Source organism: Mustelus asterias, chromosome 14 (genome assembly GCF_964213995.1).
Source record: "Mustelus asterias chromosome 14, sMusAst1.hap1.1, whole genome shotgun sequence".
Lineage (NCBI taxonomy): Eukaryota > Metazoa > Chordata > Chondrichthyes > Carcharhiniformes > Triakidae > Mustelus > Mustelus asterias.
This window is the reverse complement of record NC_135814.1, coordinates 50,008,359-50,030,153: the sequence shown is the minus strand read 5'-3', so window position 1 is coordinate 50,030,153 and position 21,795 is coordinate 50,008,359. Positions and strand designations below refer to the sequence as shown.

Sequence of the window (21,795 nt, the reverse complement as noted above, 5' to 3'; positions counted from 1 at the left end):
AGGGAATCTTCTGTTTTGAAAAGTGGTGTCTCTGAAGAGATGTAACGAAGTTGGTACTTTTGTAAATGCTGGAACAATAGGACAAAAGGGCACTGGACAGAGTTTGTGAAAGGCTAATTCAATACAGATGTCAGGGAAAATTCCCATTTTGGGAGAGTGTGATCAGCAGCTGTAATGGATTGCCAGCAAGGTTTCTTGAGGGCAGCACGTTGAAGTCATTTAATGTGCAGATGCTGTAACAGGAAGTTGGTCCAGTTAGTGTTCTCAAAAGAGGAGATCAAAAGTGTACCTTGCAATTTTGTGATTTGAACTATCAACAGCTGACTTTCACCCCCTCCATTTCATTGGCAACAGGGAACTAAATATTGCATATCGCTATTTACTTTGCCCATAAGACTTACATCACATTTCAATGCTTTCTGCATAAATGCTCAGAATCCAGTAAATTTCCAGATGACAGAGCTCTAGCTACACATCAGTTAGCACCTTAAGAAGACAGGGGAAGAAATGTAGAGAGAATTTTCAAAGATAGAAAACCCTGATGTTAACCTGGAAGCAGTGTGAGGTTGTGAAGTGGGTGGGGGGTGGGTGGGGTTGGGGGCAGAGGTGCAAGCAATTTTAACTCCCAGAATTCATTTTCATTTGGCTGATGGGCCACCCTCCCTCCCAGTCATGTTGGAATCAGGCAGTCTGCCAAGAGGATGCACATAGTTTCTGGTGCTAATCTCAAGTCCTATGTAAAGTGAACATGCACCTCTTAAAGCAAGGTTGTATTGCCTATTTGGATTTTTCCATTATCAACTGTAGAACATATTTATACAGCACAAATTAATTGAGAGGCTGTCCCTAGGGTTTTAGATGTCACATTTTGGAGAAGGTCAGGACAAGAAGGTGGTATACCCATGGCCATCATGAAGCAGGCCCGGATAGAAATGCCTGACAAGGTCTGTACCACCAGCTTCACACCCAGGATTTGTGTTCAATGTAGAGAAAGATTCAATGACCCAATAACATCAGCAAAGGCAAGTACATGACTTCACCTGGCAACATGCCTCTAACCTCTCTACCACTCTGCAGCATTGCTATTTCTTTTTCCAAACATTCTCACCTTACTTTCTTATCTTCACAGCACCCACAACCACCAGTCTCTTCTCACATACTGCTACTTACACAACCACCAAATCCCCCCAGCACTCCTTCTGCAGTTCATATTCTACCCACTTGCCTTTACATTGACCACCTCCCCGTCCAGATTCCACCTTTACACATTTGCACTTATTGTTACAACAGTGCATGACACAAAGAGGAAAGTCAAGATTGCAGGAAGGAATCACCAACTTCAGTGCTCTCACCCAAATAATGGAAGAGGCCCTTTGAATCAGTGATCAATGGTTTTATAGCAGCTTCGGAGTTTGCGTTGTCAGTAAGTTGGATAAAGAGTCTGAATGTGATATGATGCAGTCTTAAAGTAATGTTGAAGGATACAAGAAGGACTGTTTCATGGTAAGGGCCTGTCCAAGTTTTCAGGGCAAAGGTGAGAGAAATTGAGTGGAATTAGCCAATCCTTCACACCTCTTGGTGCAAGGTGGAGAATTGGCTCTCCTTATTTTCCTTCCTCAATTTCTCCCTGGTCTTTCTCATTGGATGAGATCCATTGTTGCTGTTATGCCTCCTCCAGGTGCTGGTCTCTTTGTGTGACAAGGATGTGTAGAGCAGCATACCACTGAAATGTTTGATTACTTTTTAATTCATTCATGAAGTGTGGGCATCAGAGGACCATAATTTATTGCCCATTCCTAATTGTTCTTGAACTAAGTGGTTTTCAGAGGGAGGTCAGAGTCAACCAGATTGCTGTGGATCTGGAGTCACATGTAGGCAGGACCAGGTAAGGAGGACAGATTTCCTTCCCTAAAGTGACCCAGGTGGGTTTTTATAACAATAAACAATGGTTTCATGATCAGCATTAAGTTTTTAATTCCAGATTTATACTGAATTCAAATTTCACCATTTGCCGAGGTGGGATTCGAACCCTAGCATCCATCGCATAACCCTGGTTCACTGGATTGCTAGTCCAGTGAAAATACCACTATACCTCCACCTCCCCTTAACAGAAAGTTTACTGAGGGTGACAAAGTCAATTGAAAGAAGTGTGAAAGAAGCAAGCTGCCAAACTGGAAATACAAAACCAAAGTGAGAATGATTGTGATCCACTGACAGTTACAGACAATTCAGTAACTGTGACATACCAATCCCAGCTGGCTTTAATTTCAGGTCAGACAGATGGGACTTCCACAATTATTAGTTAAAATGTTACTGGGGTCATAACTGTACGGTGTAATCCCAATTTTAATATATTTATTATAAGGCCCTCAGCAGCCATTTGATGGGTGTCTGTCCCAATCATATAAATATGCAGTTAGGCAGCAGGGAAGTGCAAGTCTGAAACCAGTGATTTTAATCACCTATCTATCCCATTCCAGTCCAGTGGGCAAAGTTAAATCAGAGCGGGAGAGGGGATTTTTGCGCCCATGTTCACTGCGAGCACAAATGGCAATATGGCTGTAAATTCTCGCCAGACCCCACTTGGAGTACTGTGCTCAGTTCTGGTCGCCTCATTACAGGAGGGATGTGGAAATTATTGAAAGGGTGCAGGGAAGATTTACAAGGATGTTGCCTGGATTGGTTGGCATGTCTTATGAGGATAGGTTGAGGGAGCTCGGTCTTTTCTCCTTGGAGAGATGAAGGATGAGAGGTGACCTGATAGAGGTGTACAAGATGTTGAGAGGTATAGATCAGGTGGATTCTCGGAGGCTTTTTCCCAGGGCTGAAATGGCTGCTATGAGAGGGCACAGGTTTAAGGTGCTGGGGAATAGGTACAGAGGAGATGTCAGGGGTAAGTTTTTCACTCAGGGTGGTGGGTGAGTGGAATCGGCTGCCGTCAGTGGTGGTGGAGGCAAACTCGATAGCGTCTTTTAAGAGACTTCTGGATGAGTACATGGAACTTAATAGGATTGAGGGTTATAGGTAAGCTTATATATAAGCCTAGGTAGGTAGGGACATGACCGGCGCAATTTGTGGGCTGAAGGGCCTGTTTGTGCTGTATTTTTTTCTTTGTTTCTAAAATCACACAAGAGCTGGAAAATGAGAATCAGGCCAGTGAGATCTCGTTTCCCAATTTTCCACAACCCTCCACTAAGAGGCAGTGCAGGGTGGCAGGGGGCAGTGCCAGGGGAGGCTCGGGGGAGCTCCATTGCGGGGTTGGGGGGGGGGGTCCCTTTATTTGTGGGGAAGGGGTTCACTGTGACACCAGCCTCCTTTCATCCATTTACTGGAGAAACAAGCATGTAAACGCATGCAAAAACACAATACCTAATTGAGGTCTCAAGAGGCTGACAATGTTACACTCCTGGGTTATACTATTGTATAATTAGATATCGATTAGAATAGGCACACTCCTGAAAAACAAATGTTTGGATGTCTTGTGGTGCAGATCCAACATTGTGGTACTGAAGCGAATATTTAAGGCAGCCACAAATTTGTGACAGAGATGTCATTTGAGTCTTCATTAAAGGTTTTCAGTGAGTGTGAATATACTTTGGCTGTTTCTGTATTTCTGTTTTTCTTTTCTATCTGACCTGTTGTTTTCATGTCAGCTCCAATAGGACTCTTCACTGTTTCTCTTCAGTTTTCTCCAGAGGATTCCTCATTAGTGATCTCCTTTCTCTGTACCCCACAATGCCTCGACTTCTATTTCCTACCTGTGACTGTGTTATAATGTTTATCATGCGAAGCAAAAAGCAGAAGCAGCATATTGAACTGTTGTGACTGTATAAAAATCTAAGTTTGAGATGAGTTGGAATACAGGATCTGTGATGTGCAAAATATTTAAAGCAGGATGAAGTAGCATTTCACCCAGCATAACAATGAATTCTTCCACCATTGTAATGCATGATTTTAGCCATTAATAATCCAAGGCAGAACCTTTTTACACTCAGCAAAAATCTAATGCAACCCCAAATTTGGAGTCAAAATCTTGCTTTCTGCTTTATTGCAATGCCTAAGTGCACCAAAACACTGCTATCTCCTTTAAAAATAGACACCACCAGTCTACATATAATTCAAACTGAAGTGAACAAATTGTGTTTATAATATTCATAACTTTAAAGTGTTTTCTTAATCATATTTTTTCAGATACTTTTACATAAACACCCACCACTCATGTCTCATCAGTGACCTGTGCATATGATGGACCTAAACCATTGAACTAAACAACTTGCCCCAGTCTGAGATCCCCAATTCTCTGTGTCTCTCACTCTTGATCCCCGATCTCTTGATCTCGGGTTCACTGATTCACAATCTCTCTTCCTCTTGCCCCTAGCTTCCTTACCCATGTATCACGACACCCAATCTGCAGCCCTGAAATCCCTGACTCCCCCCAATCTCTTGACAAGTTCCCATAAAAAAGTTATAATAAAACAACAACTTGCATTTATGTAGCATCTTTAACAGGAGTTTTATCAACCAAAATTGAATACTGAGCCATATAACGATATGATAGGACAGATGACCAAAAGCTTTGAGTAAGAGAGATAGATGTTAAGAAATGTCTGAAAGGACTCTATGGTCCTCTTCTGTACTGCAGGGATTCTATGATTCTATAATAAAAGAGAAGTAGCGAGCTGAGTTTAGGAAAGAAATTCCAGTCTTTATATTCTAAGTGGCTGAAGGCATGACCACCAGTGCTTGGTACAATTAAAACCAGGGTTGCTCAAGATGTCAGAATTAGAGGAATGCAAATATCTTAGAGATTCAGAGGACTGGAGGAGATCAGAGAAATAGAAAATGACATGGCCATGGGGGGATTTTAAAATGAATATAGGAACCCAAGATTGAGGCATTTCTTAACTGGGAGCCGATGATGGTCAGTGAGCGCAGGGATGATAGGTGAATGAGACTTGATAAAACTTAGGATCTGGGCAGCAGAATTTAAGATGAGTTAAGTTTATGGATTGTGGAGATGGGGGACAAACCAAGTGAGCATTGGAATAGTCAAGTTGGCATAACAAAGGGGGTCTTAGCAGCAGATAAGCTGAGAGTTGGCCATTGTCATGGAGGTAGAGGTAGGTGGGCTTGATGATGCGTGGATTTGTGATTTGAGCTTATTTTGTAGGAACGCAGCAGCAGAAATAAGCCATTTAATGTCTTGAGCCAGTCCGACCATTCACATATGACTGTGCATATGTGAAGTGGCAGAAGTTGTTGCCAGTTTTACCCAGTGATAAAGGTGAGCCTTGATGGTCTTGCCTTTACTGGTATAGAAAAATCTGGGCCTTTGTGTTTTATACCAGTATAAATATATCCGTTCTATTCTCAAAAATCATTCTCTGCTATGGTTTAGTTGTACTTCTTGTGGAACATGTCCTATGTATTTTTTTAATTAATTCTTTGCTCTAAACAACATGAAGTTAATATAATATTTAGTTGGGCCTGACTGCATTTGTTTCAGAGTAGTCTGATTATTCTCAATTCCTGTGATAAAGTGAAAATCACCCAGAGAAAGGATTTTCAGGATATGTATAATTGACGGACTGAACTTCCTCCACAAATAAAGTTCTGAACTGACATTTACTTTCAAAAATAATTTTAAACTTTGACCTGTTTTATAGCTCCCTAAATTCCATTTCTTTAGTCAATACCAGGAAGCTTTTCCCCAAGTTCAGGTCACATGAAACAGTTTATTCTCAACAATTGAGCTTGCCAAAAGTAAATTGGACAGTTCCGCTATTCAGCGCAAGAATATTTTTATAGTTCACAACAGTTCACTTGGATGGATTGGTTGGACTCTTACAGGGCAGGCAGACATAACAAATAGCAGATGGCCCTGTTTTCAGATACAAACAAGAATGCAAAAGTTCATTACAACCACACAATGCAAGTGTTGTGAGCTTGAGGCATAAATGATCATTTTAAAGATGGGAGGGTTAAAATTCAATTCCAGCAGTCGCACAAAACAGGCCGTAGCAGAGGTGAACAAAAAGGGAAAAGGAGAAACAAAGAATGAATCAAGACATTGGCTGTGATTCTCCCAACCCTCTGCGCTAAAAAATTAGTGCAGCGGGCCCAAAGAATCCCATGGCAGCCAATTTGCGGGGTTCGCACAAGTGTTCGCGCCCTGCTTGCGTTTCCCAGTGCCAGATTTCCGGCGGCGTCTGATCCACACTGGATATCGGTGGGGAGACACGGAAATGATTGAAATAATCATTTCCATACAATTTAAATGAGATTAGCAGGCCCAGGACTGAAGTCTCTAGGCCCGCTCTTCTATCCATGCCAGTACCTTGCCTCTGACACCATTGGCTCTTAGCGTATTTAGAAGCCTCCTATAAGGCACCTTGTCAAAGGCTTTCTGGAAGTCCAAATAAATCACGTCCACTGGCTCTCCTTTGTCTAACTTCTTTGTCACCTCCTCAAAGAATTCTAACAGATTTTTCAGACATGACCTCTTTTTGACGAAGCTGTGCTAACTCAGCCCTATTTTACCATGCATTTCCAAGTACTCCGTAATTTCATCCTTAATAATGGACTCCAAGCTGTCACCCACGACCGAGATAAGGCTAACTGGCTTATAACTTCCTATCTTCTGCCTCCCTCCCTTCTTAAATAGGGGTGTTACATTAGGCTTTTTCCAGTCCTCGGGAACCTTTCCTGACTCCAGTGATTCCTGAAAAATCACCACCAATGCCTCCATAATCTCCTCAGCTATCTCCATCAGAACCCTGGGTGTAATCCATCTGGTCCAGGTGATTTATCCACCTTCAGACTTCTCAGCTTCCCTAACACCTTCTCCTTAGTGATGGCCATGCCATTTACCTCTGCCCCCTGATTCTGGAAGTTCTGGTGTATTGCACCGTGAAGACTGATGTAAAGTACCCATTCAGTTCTTCTGCCATTTCTTGGTCCCCCATTACTATTTCTCCAGCCTCATTTTCCAGCGGTCTAATGTCCATTCTTGGCTCTCTCTAACCTTTTATGTTTTTTTAAAAAAACTCTTGCAATCTTCTTTTATATTACTAGCTAGCTTACCCTCATTTTTCATCTTCTCCACCCTTATTGTTTTTTTAGTTGTCCTCTGGTTGCTTTTAAAGGCTTCCCAATACTCCGGCTTCCCACTATTCCTCACCTCAAGGTGTGCTCTTTCCTCTTTTATGTTATCCCTGACTTCCCTTGTCAGCCATGGTTGCCTCATCCTCCCCTTAACATGCTTTCTCTTCCTTGGAATAAATTTATGTTGTGCCTTCTGAATTATCCCCAAAAGCGCATGCCACTGTTGTTCCACAGTCTTTCCTGCTAGGTTCCCTTTCCAATGAAATCTGGCCAGCTCCTCCCTCATGGCCTTGAGCTTCCTTTACTCAATTGTAGCACCGTTTATCCAATTCCAACATCTCCCCATCAAACTGTAAGGTGAATTCCATCATATTGTGGTCACTGCCCCCTAGGGGTTCCTTCACCTTAAGTTCCCTGATCAAGTCTGTCTCAATACACATCACCAAATCCAGAAGTGCCTGTTCCCTAGTGGGTGCTAGCACAAGCTGTTCCAAAAAAACCATCCCGCAGGCATTCCCCAAATTCTTTATCTTGGGGTCCACTATCAAGTTGATTTTCCCAGTCCACCTGCATAGTGAAATCCCCCATGATTACTGTAATATTGCCTTTCTTACACACCTTTTCTATCTCCTGATTTATTTTCTGTCCAACGTCCTGTGTGTGATCGGTGAGGGGGAAGGGGTGGTCGGCTGCCACTCTGCCTGTGATCGGTGGAGGGAAGGGGGGTCCGCTGCCACTCTGCCTGTGATCGGTGGAGGGAAGGGGGGTCCGCTGCCACTCTGCCTGTGATCGGTGGAGGGAAGGGGGGTCCGCTGCCACTCTGCCTGTGATCGGTGGGGGGGCAGGGGGCCGCGATCGATCTGGGTAGCAGGAGGCTGGGGGATTAAGGGGGTCAGTAATGTTGTGGGGGTGGGGCAATATCTGTGGGGGCGAGTGGGGAGACATTATCTGGCCCGGGAGCGATGTGGCAGGGGAGCATTTTAATTTTTTTTACTGCGCATGCGCAGTTGAAGACTCCAATTGGAGCTGCAGCGTTTTGGGCATGATAAGCCCCGCCCACAGACTTCTGCAGCACGATTCAGAATCGCTGCTATTTTTCAGACAGAGTGCGTATGGGGGTCTTTAGAACAGATCTAAAAGTCGGATCTGAAACACTCCCAGTTTCAAGCCCACCCAGCACTTAGAATTAAAATCTAAAATAGGGCCCTATGACTAGTTCTGGAAACTTTACTAACTTCTACTGAGCCCCGGCATTAACTAGTTTAAGGTCCTTTGACTTCCCTGTTTGGCCTTTCCGCTCGGGTACTGGTCCCAGATCAGTTCAGGTGGAGCCCGTCCCATCGGTACAGTTCTCTCCTGTTCCAATACTGATGCCAGTGTCCCACAAAGTGGAACCCTTCTTTCCAATACCACTCCATTAGCCACGTGTTTACCTCCCTAATCTTCTTCTCTCTTTGCCGATTCACACATGGCTCGGGTAATAATCCAGAGATTATAACCCTTGAGGACCTGTTCTTTAATTTGGTTCCTAGTTCCTGATATTACCCAAATAGGTCCTCCTGCCTATTCCTGCCTATGTTGTTTACCCCAACATGGACTACGACAACAGGACCCTCCCCTTCCCATTCCAATATGCTTTCAAGCCGGTTAGAGATGTCCCTTACCCTGGCACTGGGTAGGCAACATGCCATGCAGGACTCTTTATCCTGCTTCCAAAGGATACTACCGTCCCCCTCCTTAAAAGAGGCCAAAGGATGCTCCTGTCCCCCTAATTATGGAATCCCCTACCATTATCACTCTTCTTTTTGCTCCCCCTCTAATCCTTTCTTATCCATGTATCTGTCCAAATATCTTTGAAATGTTGAAATTGTACCCGCCTCTACCATCTCCTCTGGCAGCTCATTCCATATATGAGCCACCCTCTGTGTGAGGAAGTTGCCCCTCAGATCCCCTTTAAACATTTGCCCTCTCACCTTAAACCGGACTCCTCTACCCTGAGGAAAAGACCTTGGTTATTCAATATGCTCCTCATGATTTTATAACCCTCTATAAGGTCACCCCTCATTCTCCAGGAAAAAAAGTCCCAGCCTCTCCAGCCTCTCCTTATAATTCAAACCTTCCAATCCCAGTAACATCCTTGTAAATCTTTTTTGCACTCTTTCCAGTCTAATAGCATCCTTCCTATGTCAGGGCGACCAGAATTGTACACATTGACCAGGCTTTTATACCCTTGAGAATAGAAGATTCAGGAGTGGTCTAATCAGTGTTTAAAATGATCAAAAGATTTGATAGGATAGGTCGACATACACATTGTAAAGAGACATCTTTCCCTCAGGTGGGAGAGTCCAGAACAAAGGTATATAACACTAACATGAGAGGTAGGTTGTTCAGGGCTGATGTCAGGAAGCATCACTCCACACCAGAGTGAGTGGAAATCTGTAATTCTCTCTCACAAAATGTTATTAAAGCAAAGTCAGCTGAAAATTTCAAAACAAAATCTTCTTTTATTAGGCAATGGTATTAAGGATTATAAAACTAAGGTAGTAAATGTAATCAAGATGCACATCTATTTGAATGACAGAACAGGCTTGAGGGGTTGAATGGCCTGCTCTCGTTTCCATGCTGCCACCTGTGGCTAAATTTGACTGGAATATTTTGATTATATGGGGTTCCTGCATGCGAGGGCTCATTCAGCCGTGCCGTTCAATGTTTTAATGGAGAATGTCTTAGAAACTGAGGGGATTATAGAGAAACTGCTCAGGAGAGAGGAGATCAAAGCAATGCAACCCTGGCTGCCTCATTAATTGAATGCACACAGCTACAGATAACACATCCTGAAGCGTGCTGGAAGATGTTCAACTTGCGAACAATGTTCAGGGGTTTAGAAAGAGAGATGGGAAGAAGCGGCCCCACCCTCACTTTGTAAAGAATTTAATAGGGCACCAGATCCTGAGAAAGTGTGCTCAAATATCCAACAGGATAATGGGTGTTCAGGAACCTGATGATGCGCCTTACCGCTCAAGGAGGAGAATGGGGCTTGTCGAACACCATCTGGATGAGACAGGGTGATAGTTCAATGAAACAGGTGTTGTTTGAAGATGATGTGTGTTATGGTTTCAATGTCTCTCTCTGTTTAATACACAGATAAACCCATTCAGTATGCTCACTGCTCATTTGAAAATAATGTCGCAAAACTGTCCATCCAAGATGCGTTGCCAGAAGATGATGCTATTTATACCTGTGTGGCAGAGAACACATGTGGAAGGATATCTTGCTCTGCTAAAGTGACAGTAAAAGGTAAGGCGATCTTTACAAATCCACACGATAAAAGATGCAGTCAGAATGATAATCTCATGAACTACTTTGCTGAAGCACTCCACAGGACTGCTTTCGTTATTTCAACCTAGCTCAAACGTTAGTCTAGAAATGTTCTGGTCTATGACATCTCCCTTATCCTTTAGCTCAAAAGAAAGTTGTCTTTCATAGAATCATAGAATCCCTACAGTACAGAAGGAGGCCATTCGGCCCATTGAGTCTGTACCGACCACAATCCCACCCAGGCCCTATTCCTGCAACCCCATACATGTACCCTGCTACTCCCCCTGATACTAGGGTCAACTTAGCATGGCCAATCAACTTAACCTGTACATCTTTGGACTGTGGGAGGAAACCGGAGCACCCGGAGGAAACCCACGCAGACACGGGGAGAACATGCAAACTCCACACAGACAGTGACCCAAGACGGAATTGAACCTGGGTCCCTGGCGCTGTGAGTCAGTAGTGCGAACCAGTGTGCCACCGTGCTGCCCCTGTGCCACTGTGCCGCCCCTGGAAGTGTGAGATGGATTCCATGGTGAACCAGGCACTAGGGGAGGCAGTAGTGAGTGATATTGTTGCTGGACCGGTAATCCAGAGACCCAGGGTAATGTTCTGCAGACCTGGGTTCAAATCCCACCACAGCAGATGGTGAAATTTGAATTTAATAAAAATATGGAATTAAATATCTAATGCTGACCATGAAACCATGTCAATTGTCATAAAAACCCATCTGGTTCACCAATGTCTTTCAAGGAAGGAAGTTAGTTGGTCTGGCCTACATGTGTCTCCAGATCCACAGCAATGTGATTGACTCTTAATTGCTCTCAGCGATGGGCAATAAATGCTGGCCCAGCCAGCGACACCCACATCCCATGAACGAATAAAAAATAAGGAACCTTGGTGAATGCTGGAACCAGCAAATTTACAACTCTCCTCGCCACAAGTTGTTGAACGATTTACACATTAATAATGTCATTAAGGACCCCACGCACCCCGGACATTCTCTCTTCCACCTTCTTCCGTCGGGAAAAAGAAATAAAAGCCTGAGGTCACGTACAACTGACTCAAGAACAGCTTCTCCCCGGCTGCTGTCAGACTTTTGAATGGACCTACCTTGCATTAAGTTGATCTTTCTCTACACTCTAGCTATGACTGTAACGCTACATTCTCCACTCTCTCATTTCCTTCTCTATGAACGGTATGCTTTGTCTGTATAGCGGGCAAGAAACAATACTTTTCACCATATGCTAATACATGTGACAATAATAAATCAAATCAAATCAAACTTGCCATAATTTTGGCAGAAAAGTTTGACCTAAACTGTCCATGAAGCTAGACTTTGAATATCATGCATAGTTTATTCTTGCAAGCAAGTCAAATTTGGAATAAAAGTTATACCACTCTCCACCTTGGGCTCCTCAGTTACTTACTTTGAGAGTGGAGATCGGTAACTCATTCACAAACCCTGAATTAGTCACAATTAATTGTGCGAGTGTTGTATTGACATGTATATTGTAGAATTGTTTCAGTTTTCCTTTTGCAGAAAGCCCTTATTTTAATTGGTATTTCTGCAAGATATAAATAGGAAAACTCAGAAACTTAGTTCACAAGGAATCACAAGGAAAACAGTACATTCTGCTTGTGTATGGTACAACCTAATACAGCAAACTGGAGCACACCACCGGCTGACCCTCCCTTTTTTATATAAATTTGTTACAGCCTCTTTCTTAGTTTTCTTTGTTTATTTATTAATTTAAACATATACATATTTCCAGAAGCCATAGCTTTGCTCATAGAGTCACAGAGTTTTATAGCATGGAAAGCAGCCCTTCAGCCCATCATGTCCGCACCAGCCTTCAATCACCTATCTACTCTAATCCCATTCTCCACCACTTAGTCCATAGCCTTTTATGCTTTGGCAGTTTAAGTGCTCATCTGGATGCTTCTTAAATGTTGTGAGGGCTCCCACCTCCACCATCCTTTCAGGCAGTGAGTTCCAAATACCCACCACCCTCTGGGTGAAAATGTTTTTCTCACATCTCCTATAAACCCCCCACCCCTGAACTTAAATCTATGCCCCCTGGTTATTGGCCCCTCTGCTAAGGGGAAAAGTTCCTTCCTATCCATCCTATCTATGCCCCTCATAATCTTGTACATCTCAATCAGGTCCACCCTCAGCCTTCTCTGCTCCAAAGAAAACTCCAGCTTAATTAGTCACTCTTGATAGCTGAAACACTCCAGGCAAAATCCTGGTGAATCTCCTCTGCACCTTCCTGAGTGCAATCACTTCCTTCCTTTAGTGTGGCGACCAGAACTGCATACAGTACTCCAGCTGTGACCTAACCAACATTTTATTCAGTTCTATCATAACCTCCCTGTTCTTATATTCAATGCCGAGGTTAATAATTGCAAGTATCCCATGTGCCTTTTTAACCACCTTATCTCACTGCCTTGCTGACTTCAGAGATCCAAGGACATGCGCCCCAAGGTCCCTCTGGTCTTCTGTACTTCCTAGGGTCTGAGCATTGATTGTATATTTCCTTACTTTGTTAGTCCTGCTAAAATGCATCACCTCACCCTTTTCAGGGTTAAATTCCATTTGCCATTGTTCTGCCCATCTAAGAAGTTTAACAACACCAGGTTAAAGTCCAACAGGTTTATTTGGTAGCAAAAGCCACACAAGCTTTCGAGGCTCTGAGCCCCTTCTTCAGGTGAGTGGGAATTCTGTTCACAAACAGAACTTATAAGACACAGACTCAATTTACATGAATAATGGTTGGAATGCGAATACTTACAACTAATCCAGTCTTTAAGAAACAAAACAATGGGAGTGGAGAGAGCATCAAGACAGGCTAAAAAGATGTGTATTGTCTCCAGACAAGACAGCCAGTGAAACTCTGCAGGTCCACGCAACTGTGGGAGTTACAAATAGTGTGACATAAATTCTGATTCTAGGATCGCATGATAAAGACTCAGGAGGAAAAAAGCAGAAATATTTATGTGAAATAGTGTGACATAAACCCAATATCCCGGTTGAGGCCGTCCTTGTGTGTGCGGAACCTGGCTATCAGTTTCTGCTCCGCGACTCTGCGCTGTCGTGTGTCGCGAAGGCCGCCTTGGAGAACGCTTACCCGAATATCAGAGGCCGAATGCCCGTGACCGCTGAAGTGCTCCCCAACAGGAAGAGAACAGTCTTGCCTGGTGATTGTCGAGCGGTGTTCATTCATCCGTTGTCGCAGCGTCTGCATAGTTTCCCCAATGTACCATGCCTCGGGACATCCTTTCTTGCAGCGTATCAGGTAGACAACGTTGGCCGAGTTGCAAGAGTATGTACCGTGTACCTGGTGGATGGTGTTCTCACGTGAGATGATGGCATCTGTGTCGATGATCCGGCACGTCTTGCAGAGGTTGCTGTGGCAGGGTTGTGTGGTGTCTTGGTCACTGTTCTCCTGAAGGCTGGGTAGTTTGCTGCGGACAATGGTCTGTTTGAGGTTGTGCGGTTGTTTGAAGGCAAGAAGTGGGGGTGTGGGGATGGCCTTGGCCTTGGCCTTCAAACAACCGCACAACCTCAAACAGACCATTGTCCGCAGCAAACTACCCAGCCTTCAGGAGAACAGTGACCAAGACACCACACAACCCTGCCACAGCAACCTCTGCAAGACGTGCCGGATCATCGACACAGATGCCATCATCTCACGTGAGAACACCATCCACCAGGTACACGGTACATACTCTTGCAACTCGGCCAACGTTGTCTACCTGATACGCTGCAAGAAAGGATGTCCCGAGGCATGGTACATTGGGGAAACTATGCAGACGCTGCGACAACGGATGAATGAACACCGCTCGACAATCACCAGGCAAGACTGTTCTCTTCCTGTTGGGGAGCACTTCAGCGGTCACGGGCATTCGGCCTCTGATATTCGGGTAAGCGTTCTCCAAGGCGGCCTTCGCGACACACGACAGCGCAGAGTCGCGGAGCAGAAACTGATAGCCAGGTTCCGCACACACAAGGACGGCCTCAACCGGGATATTGGGTTTATGTCACACTATTTCACATAAATATTTCTGCTTTTTTCCTCCTGAGTCTTTATCATGCGATCCTAGAATCAGAATTTATGTCACACTATTTGTAACTCCCACAGTTGCGTGGACCTGCAGAGTTTCACTGGCTGTCTTGTCTGGAGACAATACACATCTTTTTAGCCTGTCTTGATGCTCTCTCCACTCCCATTGTTTTGTTTCTTAAAGACTGGATTAGTTGTAAGTATTCGCATTCCAACCATTATTCATGTAAATTGAGTCTGTGTCTTATAAGTTCTGTTTGTGAACAGAATTCCCACTCACCTGAAGAAGGGGCTCAGAGCCTCGAAAGCTTGTGTGGCTTTTGCTACCAAATAAACCTGTTGGACTTTAACCTGGTGTTGTTAAACTTCTTACTGTGTTTACCCCAGTCCAACGCCGGCATCTCCACATCATGACTGCCCATCTAACCAGCCCTTCTTTATCATCCTGAAATTGAAGGCTTGGCTCCTCACTATTTACCATACTACCAATTTTTGTATCATCTACGAACTTCATTATCATACCTCCTACATTCATGTCCAGATCATTAATGTACACAACAAACAAGAAGGGACCCAGCACCGATCCTTGTGGAATACTATTGGACACAGGTTTCCAGTCACAAAAACAATATTCCATCATCATCCTCTGCTCCTACTCATAGCGCATAACTTACCAAAGCCTGTACTTGGAATTCTTTGTACACTTTGTCTTAGTTTTAAAGCTCACGAATGTTCACTTCTATCCAAATTTTCAGAAATACATCCCACTGATTGAAGTCAAAATTGTAAACTTTTTATAGGAAAAATAAACACCGTGGGGGTGATCTTACCTTCTCACCCTGGCAGTCGGTGGGTGGGGCGGGCCGGTAAAATTGTGCGAGAGGTGAAATGTCAGGTTCGTACACGATTTCTTGCTTCTTGCGATCTTACTGAGCCCGGATTTCCGGTGAGATCGAGAGAAACTGCCTCACTTTGGAAAAATTGGGCATTGGTGGCTTGATGGATGCATGTGTGTGCTGCTGCCTGTGAAATGTTTCAGAGATCTGCTGCAGAAACTTGGAATGACTTGCGAGTGAGAAGATTAAGGGTTACAGTCACCATCAAAGTGACCTCTAACATCCCCTAGGCCATAGTTCTTGTTGCAGAATCTCAACCACCACCTCTAGAGACAGAGGCAGCCTCTTCTGAGATTACTCCTCAGTCATGTTCAGAGGAGTTACCCTGCCCCTGTATACCTGTTCACATGGGCGTGGCCTCAGCATTCAACACCTCCTTCTTGGAGACACTCAGCAACTGGGTTCTCCCGGCCTTGGATCTGAGCACGTGGACAACGAGGCACTTCAGGTTGCTGCTGCTACACCTTTCCATCTGTGTATCAGGTGGTCTAGCCCTGCACCCATGACAAAAAGTTGATTTGTTACGGGGAGATCTGACTGCTAAAGACTCTTAGGCTGCAATGGAGATCCCTTGAGACGACAGGTCTGCAGCTGTATTGGGTATGGCCTGCAGAACCCCTCCTTGTTTTACCCCTCCCTGGCAGGGAATCCTTTGGTTTGCAGAAAGGCAAAGTTGAGAAAACACTGGCAAGAAGTTGTTCCACTCCTCCTGCACTCTTCCAGACCTGGCAGAGGTGGCCAAATGAGGAAACATGCTTATTAGAGGCTTATAAGGTACGCAGAAGAGGAAAATGTTGTGTGAGGAAAAATTACTTTCCTCGACCTTTTTTTAATAGTGACCCCAGAGTTTATCAGGGTTGGACATCCGTTCTGCACACAAAGCTTTCCTGACCCACAAAAAGGTCATTTTAAATGGCATGGGGTTTGGAAGGCACAGGAAAATTATTTTTCCTCCAGAGAAAACTATGCTCTGTGTTTTGCGAGCTGATTCCCACCTCCACAAGGAGACAAAAATCTGGCCCCAGAAATTGCTTTCACTTCCAGAGGAGTAATGATGGTGAAAGCTGACAGTTTCGCCGCCTACCTTATATTAAGAAGTCTCACAACACCAGGCTAAAGTCCAACAGGTTTATTTGGTATCACAAGCTTTCGGAGTGCTGCTCCTTCATCAGTGAGCAGCACTGCAAAAGCTTGTGATACCAAATAAGCCTGTTGCACTTTAACCTGGTGTTGTGAAACTTCTTACTGTGCCCACTCCAGTCCAACGCCGGCATCTCCACATCATACCTTATATTAAGTTGATCTTTCTCTACACCTCCACCCTCTCTTTTCCTTCTCTATGTATGGGTATGCTTTGTCCGTATAGCGCGCAGGAAACAATACTTTTCACTGTGTCCCAATACATGTGACAATAATAAATCAAATCAAAACATTATTTCTGCAAAGCTCCAAGACAATATAAGTATCCACTTTATTTTGGTTTTATCTATGAATTCTGAATCATTCTGCAATTTCAGTCTTCCATGAGTCACCGCTAATAACTTAAATTCCAAAATATTCTTCCTTTGGCCTCTCATACACTTTGTTTTTGAACCAGGTCATGAACTTGGGAGTGATATCTGTTTTAAAAAACACCATTGACCCAACTATCCAGCGCTTTGCTGTCTTTCCAAAATGTGACATGTTCATTTGAAAACAACATACCCACCATACTTTCAAACATGGTTTTATCCTTATTCCCATATTATAAACCAATGATAATTGAATAGACTATAACAATTCAGGTGCTTTTTTTGTCCAATGATAGCGGTTATTAAGGGCAGACAAACAAGGCAGGGGACCTAACCAAGACTAGACTTTCACTGGTGCATGTGATTTTCTACAAATACCGGCAGACCAACCTACCCTCTAATTATTTTTTTGTCATATATGGACGATTCGTTTATATGCTTGGTCTCTTTAATTCTTTTTCACACAGCCACGCATGTGTGGTATCTTAAAATGTGTCAACTTGTGCGTGTCGTGCGCGGGGGACATTTGGGCTGCTTTGCAGCTTGGAGGGAACGTTTCCTCGGATACTTCCAGAAGAAATTTCCCTCCAGATTATTAAATGTTACTTTTCCTGGCCACCAGATGGCAATAGCCCCTATTCCTTTCTACAAGGCAACGAATTACCATTGTCGACCCATAATCTCTTGCACCATGTAGTCAATGTGACCAATATAGCAAATATTTGAGTGTCTTGATTCTAGATGTCTTCCTCTGCTACTCTGCACTAATGTACAATAGCTACAGAAAATATTTGTAGAGAGAAGCAGGCTCAACCAAAGTACCTGTTGCTACCTATAGTGATGCACCTAAAAATCGAGAGCGCTCAATTATGTGGAAAATTGGCCGCAATGTATAATAAGTATTAAGGTCAATGATTAGAACTGATACTATTAATCAAACAATTCTATGTGACATGTTGCAATTGGTTGCTGTTACAGATGACAGATCATGTTCATGTTTATGTTTATTTATTAGTGGGACAAGTAGGCTTACATTAACACTGCAATGAAGTCATTGCGAAAATCCCATAATCGCCATGTTCCAGCGCATGTTCAGGTACACTGAGGGAGAATTTAGCATTACAAGTTTTTTCAGGAAAAAAGCTGCAGTTGCACTGGTTCCCAGCAAAACTAAATAGTTTTCAGCAAAACACGCATTAAATTTCAAGCATTATGTTAAATGGCATCAGTTGCGCTAAAGTATGACGGTACCTTTTTAACCCAGAAACACATTACAAAGATTTAGTTCAGCCACCCACATTTGTTAGTCTCAGGATAGTGTTAATAGTTGAGTTTAAGATAAACAGAAGTGTAAGAATTTGTCAATGTAGCCTTTATTTTAATGTCATTGCTGAGGATTTACTCCAGTAAACTGTCAAAAAAACTCTAATCTTTAAAGAAAATTACTTCATTTCTTTACTGAATATTTTACTAAAAATCTAGTTCTACTTTGATTTTTGATTGGAAGTTGGTTTTAGTATTTACCATGAATGCTATAATGAAAAAGTCTACAGCTTTTCAATCACAGTACTTCATAAATTCCTGTGCCAAAATTATAAAAACACCCATTGCTATGTTTATATTTTATATATATATTAATATTTCCCATCCTTACTGGAGACCCATAATTATAATTGTCTTTTTCTCCAGCCCACTCTGGTAACATCACTCAAAAAGGATCATCAGTCTGCAATCCAGAGTGGCTGATTTTAATTCAACAACAACTTATATTTACATAGGACCCTTATACTACACCTCCCTCCAGTCTTTATCCAATGTATTTTAAGTGATCATAGTTTACCCTATGTCCTACATTGTTATCACTATGTTAATATATTTACATTATCAATATCCATATCCCCTTCAAGTCTTTGAATTTGAGGGGTCAAGTGGTCTGGAGCCCCTAGAACTCTTCCAGATCTCATTCACAAGACTGTCTGAGGAATGGTAGAGTCTGTTGCTGCTTGTTCTTCCTGTAGGTTCGGAGGTTGTTCTGGTATCTGGGTACATTTTCATCCTTTTCTTCCATATTTTTGTGTTGAACCACACTTGGTCAGTTTGGCAGTTGCACTGGTCATTGGTTGCTGCCCTAACTCATTTTTTGTGGAATGGATGAATATTGTATTTGTCTCTTTGTCGTTTCTTTCACTTCTTCCATCATTTTGTGGGCCATAGTGATGTTCTCTGTGATGGAGGGTGAGCATTCCTGCAACTAGAATGAGGTTTAGTGATGCATTTACTTTTGCGTTTCACTGTTGGCAATGGATGGCTGCTACCAGGTTCCTGCATCTTTTATGACTTTTGCATGCTGGCTGGGCTTTACAGTGTACGTTCAGTGTTTGCAATGTACCTGCTGTACCACCATCAGGGCTGGAGCTTGAGGCTCATTGGACTGCTGGTCACTCTCTTTCACATCCTCCACTGGAGGTATCGCGCTTACTTCCTGGGTTGTTGGCTGGTCTGACCATTGAAGGTTTTCTGGCACTGAGAACCTTGTTCTGCAAAGAGAGAAGACAATTTTGAGCTGAAGTCCCAGTCAAGACACTGTTTTCTGTTTGAGTGTTCTGGAATTTGCAGATCTGTATGATTAATGACAGTGGTTCTCTTGACATCTTCTGCTATTTGAGGACATCCAGGGGTACACAGGCATCTCTGCTCAAGAGAGAAAAAGACTGGTTATGGACGATGTACATCAGCTCAAAGATTTGTTTGCCGCATTACCTTAGTGGTTCCAGAATCATGCCTATGACTGGAAGTCATACTCCTCTGCGCCCATTGAGTGGTATGTCTGTTGTTCGGAACCAGAGGTCCTTTAGCTGCAGTTCTTTGTCCAACAGAACTGGTATGCTGGTTCCTGTGACCATTGACTATAATGTTTTTCTCTGCGTTTTCTGTGAGGTTTTGCGTTTTTCCACAAGCTGCCGCCATGTTGTAGGGTGTTGGTCATAGTTCGGTAGGTCTGAAAGGTCTTTGTAATCTCGTATGTTAACTGTATTTATTGAAGTGTTTACAGATATACAGTACAGGAGCTTTCTCCATGCTGGTTGGTACACACAGCTCTATCCAATACTAGATTGACCTGGGTGCAGGTCATGAGTTCTCTTACATCACCATGTGGTCAATACTTTACTCAGTCCTATATTAACCCTATATTTACCCTTATACTACAGGTGAAACCTTGGAAGGACTCGAAAACAAGGAGGAGAATTTTAAAATCAAGTTATTGCAAATGTAGCCAAAGTGAACACAAGAGTGATAGGGGCAAGTGAAGACACGCGTGACAGAGTTTGAACTCAAGAGATGCAGGAAGCCAACCAGGCATACATTGAAATAATCAAGTCTAAAAGTAACAGAGGCATGAATGAGGTTCAGCAGGAGATAAGCTGAGACAGGCAAACCTAGACGATGTCACAGAGGAGGAAATAAGCTATTTTAGTGATGATTTGAGTATTTGTTCGGATGCTCATTGCGGAGTCAAACATGATACCACGATTGTGACCAGATTGAGATAATCCCATGCTGGAGAGAAGCATGGAATCAGGAGCTGGAGAAAGGAGTTTGGAGCCGGAACTGAAAACAATGGTTTCTGTCTTCTCAATATTTAATTGGAGGAAATTTCTGCTCATCCAGTACTGGATATCAAATAAGCAGTCTGATAGTTTAGCAACAGTGGGAGAGTCAGGAGAGGTGGTGGTGAAGTAAAGCTGGGTGTTGTCAGCGTACATGTGAAAACTAACACTGTGCTTTCAGATGATGGCACCAAGGGGCAATGTGGGGGGGGGAGGGGGGATAGATCCTTGGGGAAGATGAGAGGCAGTGGTGTAGGAACAAGAAGAGCAGCCATTGCAAATGATACTCTGGTTACAATTAGATAGACAAGAAGGGAACAAGTGAGAGCAGTGCTATCCAGTTGGACAGCAGTGGAGAAGTGCTAAAGGAGAATAATGTGAACAACTGAATCAAGGACGGGCGACACGGTGGCACACTGGTTAGCACTGAAGCCTCACAGCGCCAGGAATCCAGGTTCGATTCCTGGCTTGGTGACTGTTAGGAGTCTGTATGTTCTCTCAGTGTCTGCGTGGGTTTCCTTCGGGTGCTCCAGTTTCCTCCCACAGTCCGAAAGACGTGCTGGTTAAGTGCATTAGCCATGCTAAATTCTCCCTCAGTGTACCCAAAGGCACCAGAGTGTGGCGACTAGAGGATTTTCACAGTAACTTCATTGCAGTGTAACTGTAAACCTACTTGTGACACGAATATAATAAACTTTAAACTGATTCAAGAAGGACAAGGATGGAAGGATAAGATGCATTTGTGACTTTGATGGGAACTGTTTCTGTATTATATCAGGGATGGATTCAAATATGAAGTTCCAGGAAAGATGGGCAAGGATTTTGGAGATGACAACAGATTCAAGGGCTTTGGTGAAAAAAAGGAGATTGAAGATGAGGAGGTAGATTGCCAGCACATTGGGGTGAAAGGTTGTTTCATTGAGGGTGGGTGAGGGGGCTGATTATGGCAGGCTTATAACACCTAAAGAGAGAGAGCCAGTTACAATATCAGCTAACTTGGGGATCAAGATGGGAAGTTGGGTTAGCAGTTTAGTAGGAATAGGATTGACAGAGCTGGAGGTGGGTCTCATGGACAAGATGAGCTCAGCGAAGTCATTGGGAAAAATAAGAGAGAAACTAAAGAAATATCCAAGTTCAGGGCCGGGAACTAACTTTTGAGGAAGTTTGGCCCACTGGATTGGTGGAAGGGAGGGTCATGGCAGAGGCAGCTAATCAGATAGCCTTGATCCCAGTGACAAAGAAATTCATGAGCTCCTCACACTTATTGTTGGAGGTGAACGTGGAGGAAACA

General features: G+C 43.5%; 1 protein-coding gene across 1 annotated transcript in view; it reads left to right on the top strand.

Moving 5' to 3' along the window:
- The window catches only part of mylkb (myosin light chain kinase b), a 341,548-nt gene that overhangs the window by 178,309 nt on the left and 141,444 nt on the right, over positions 1–21,795 (top strand). Inside the window, exon 11 of the mRNA XM_078228351.1 lies at positions 10,249–10,401. Coding sequence (XP_078084477.1) covers positions 10,249–10,401 — 153 coding nt within the window. The remainder of the gene's footprint in view (positions 1–10,248; positions 10,402–21,795) is intronic.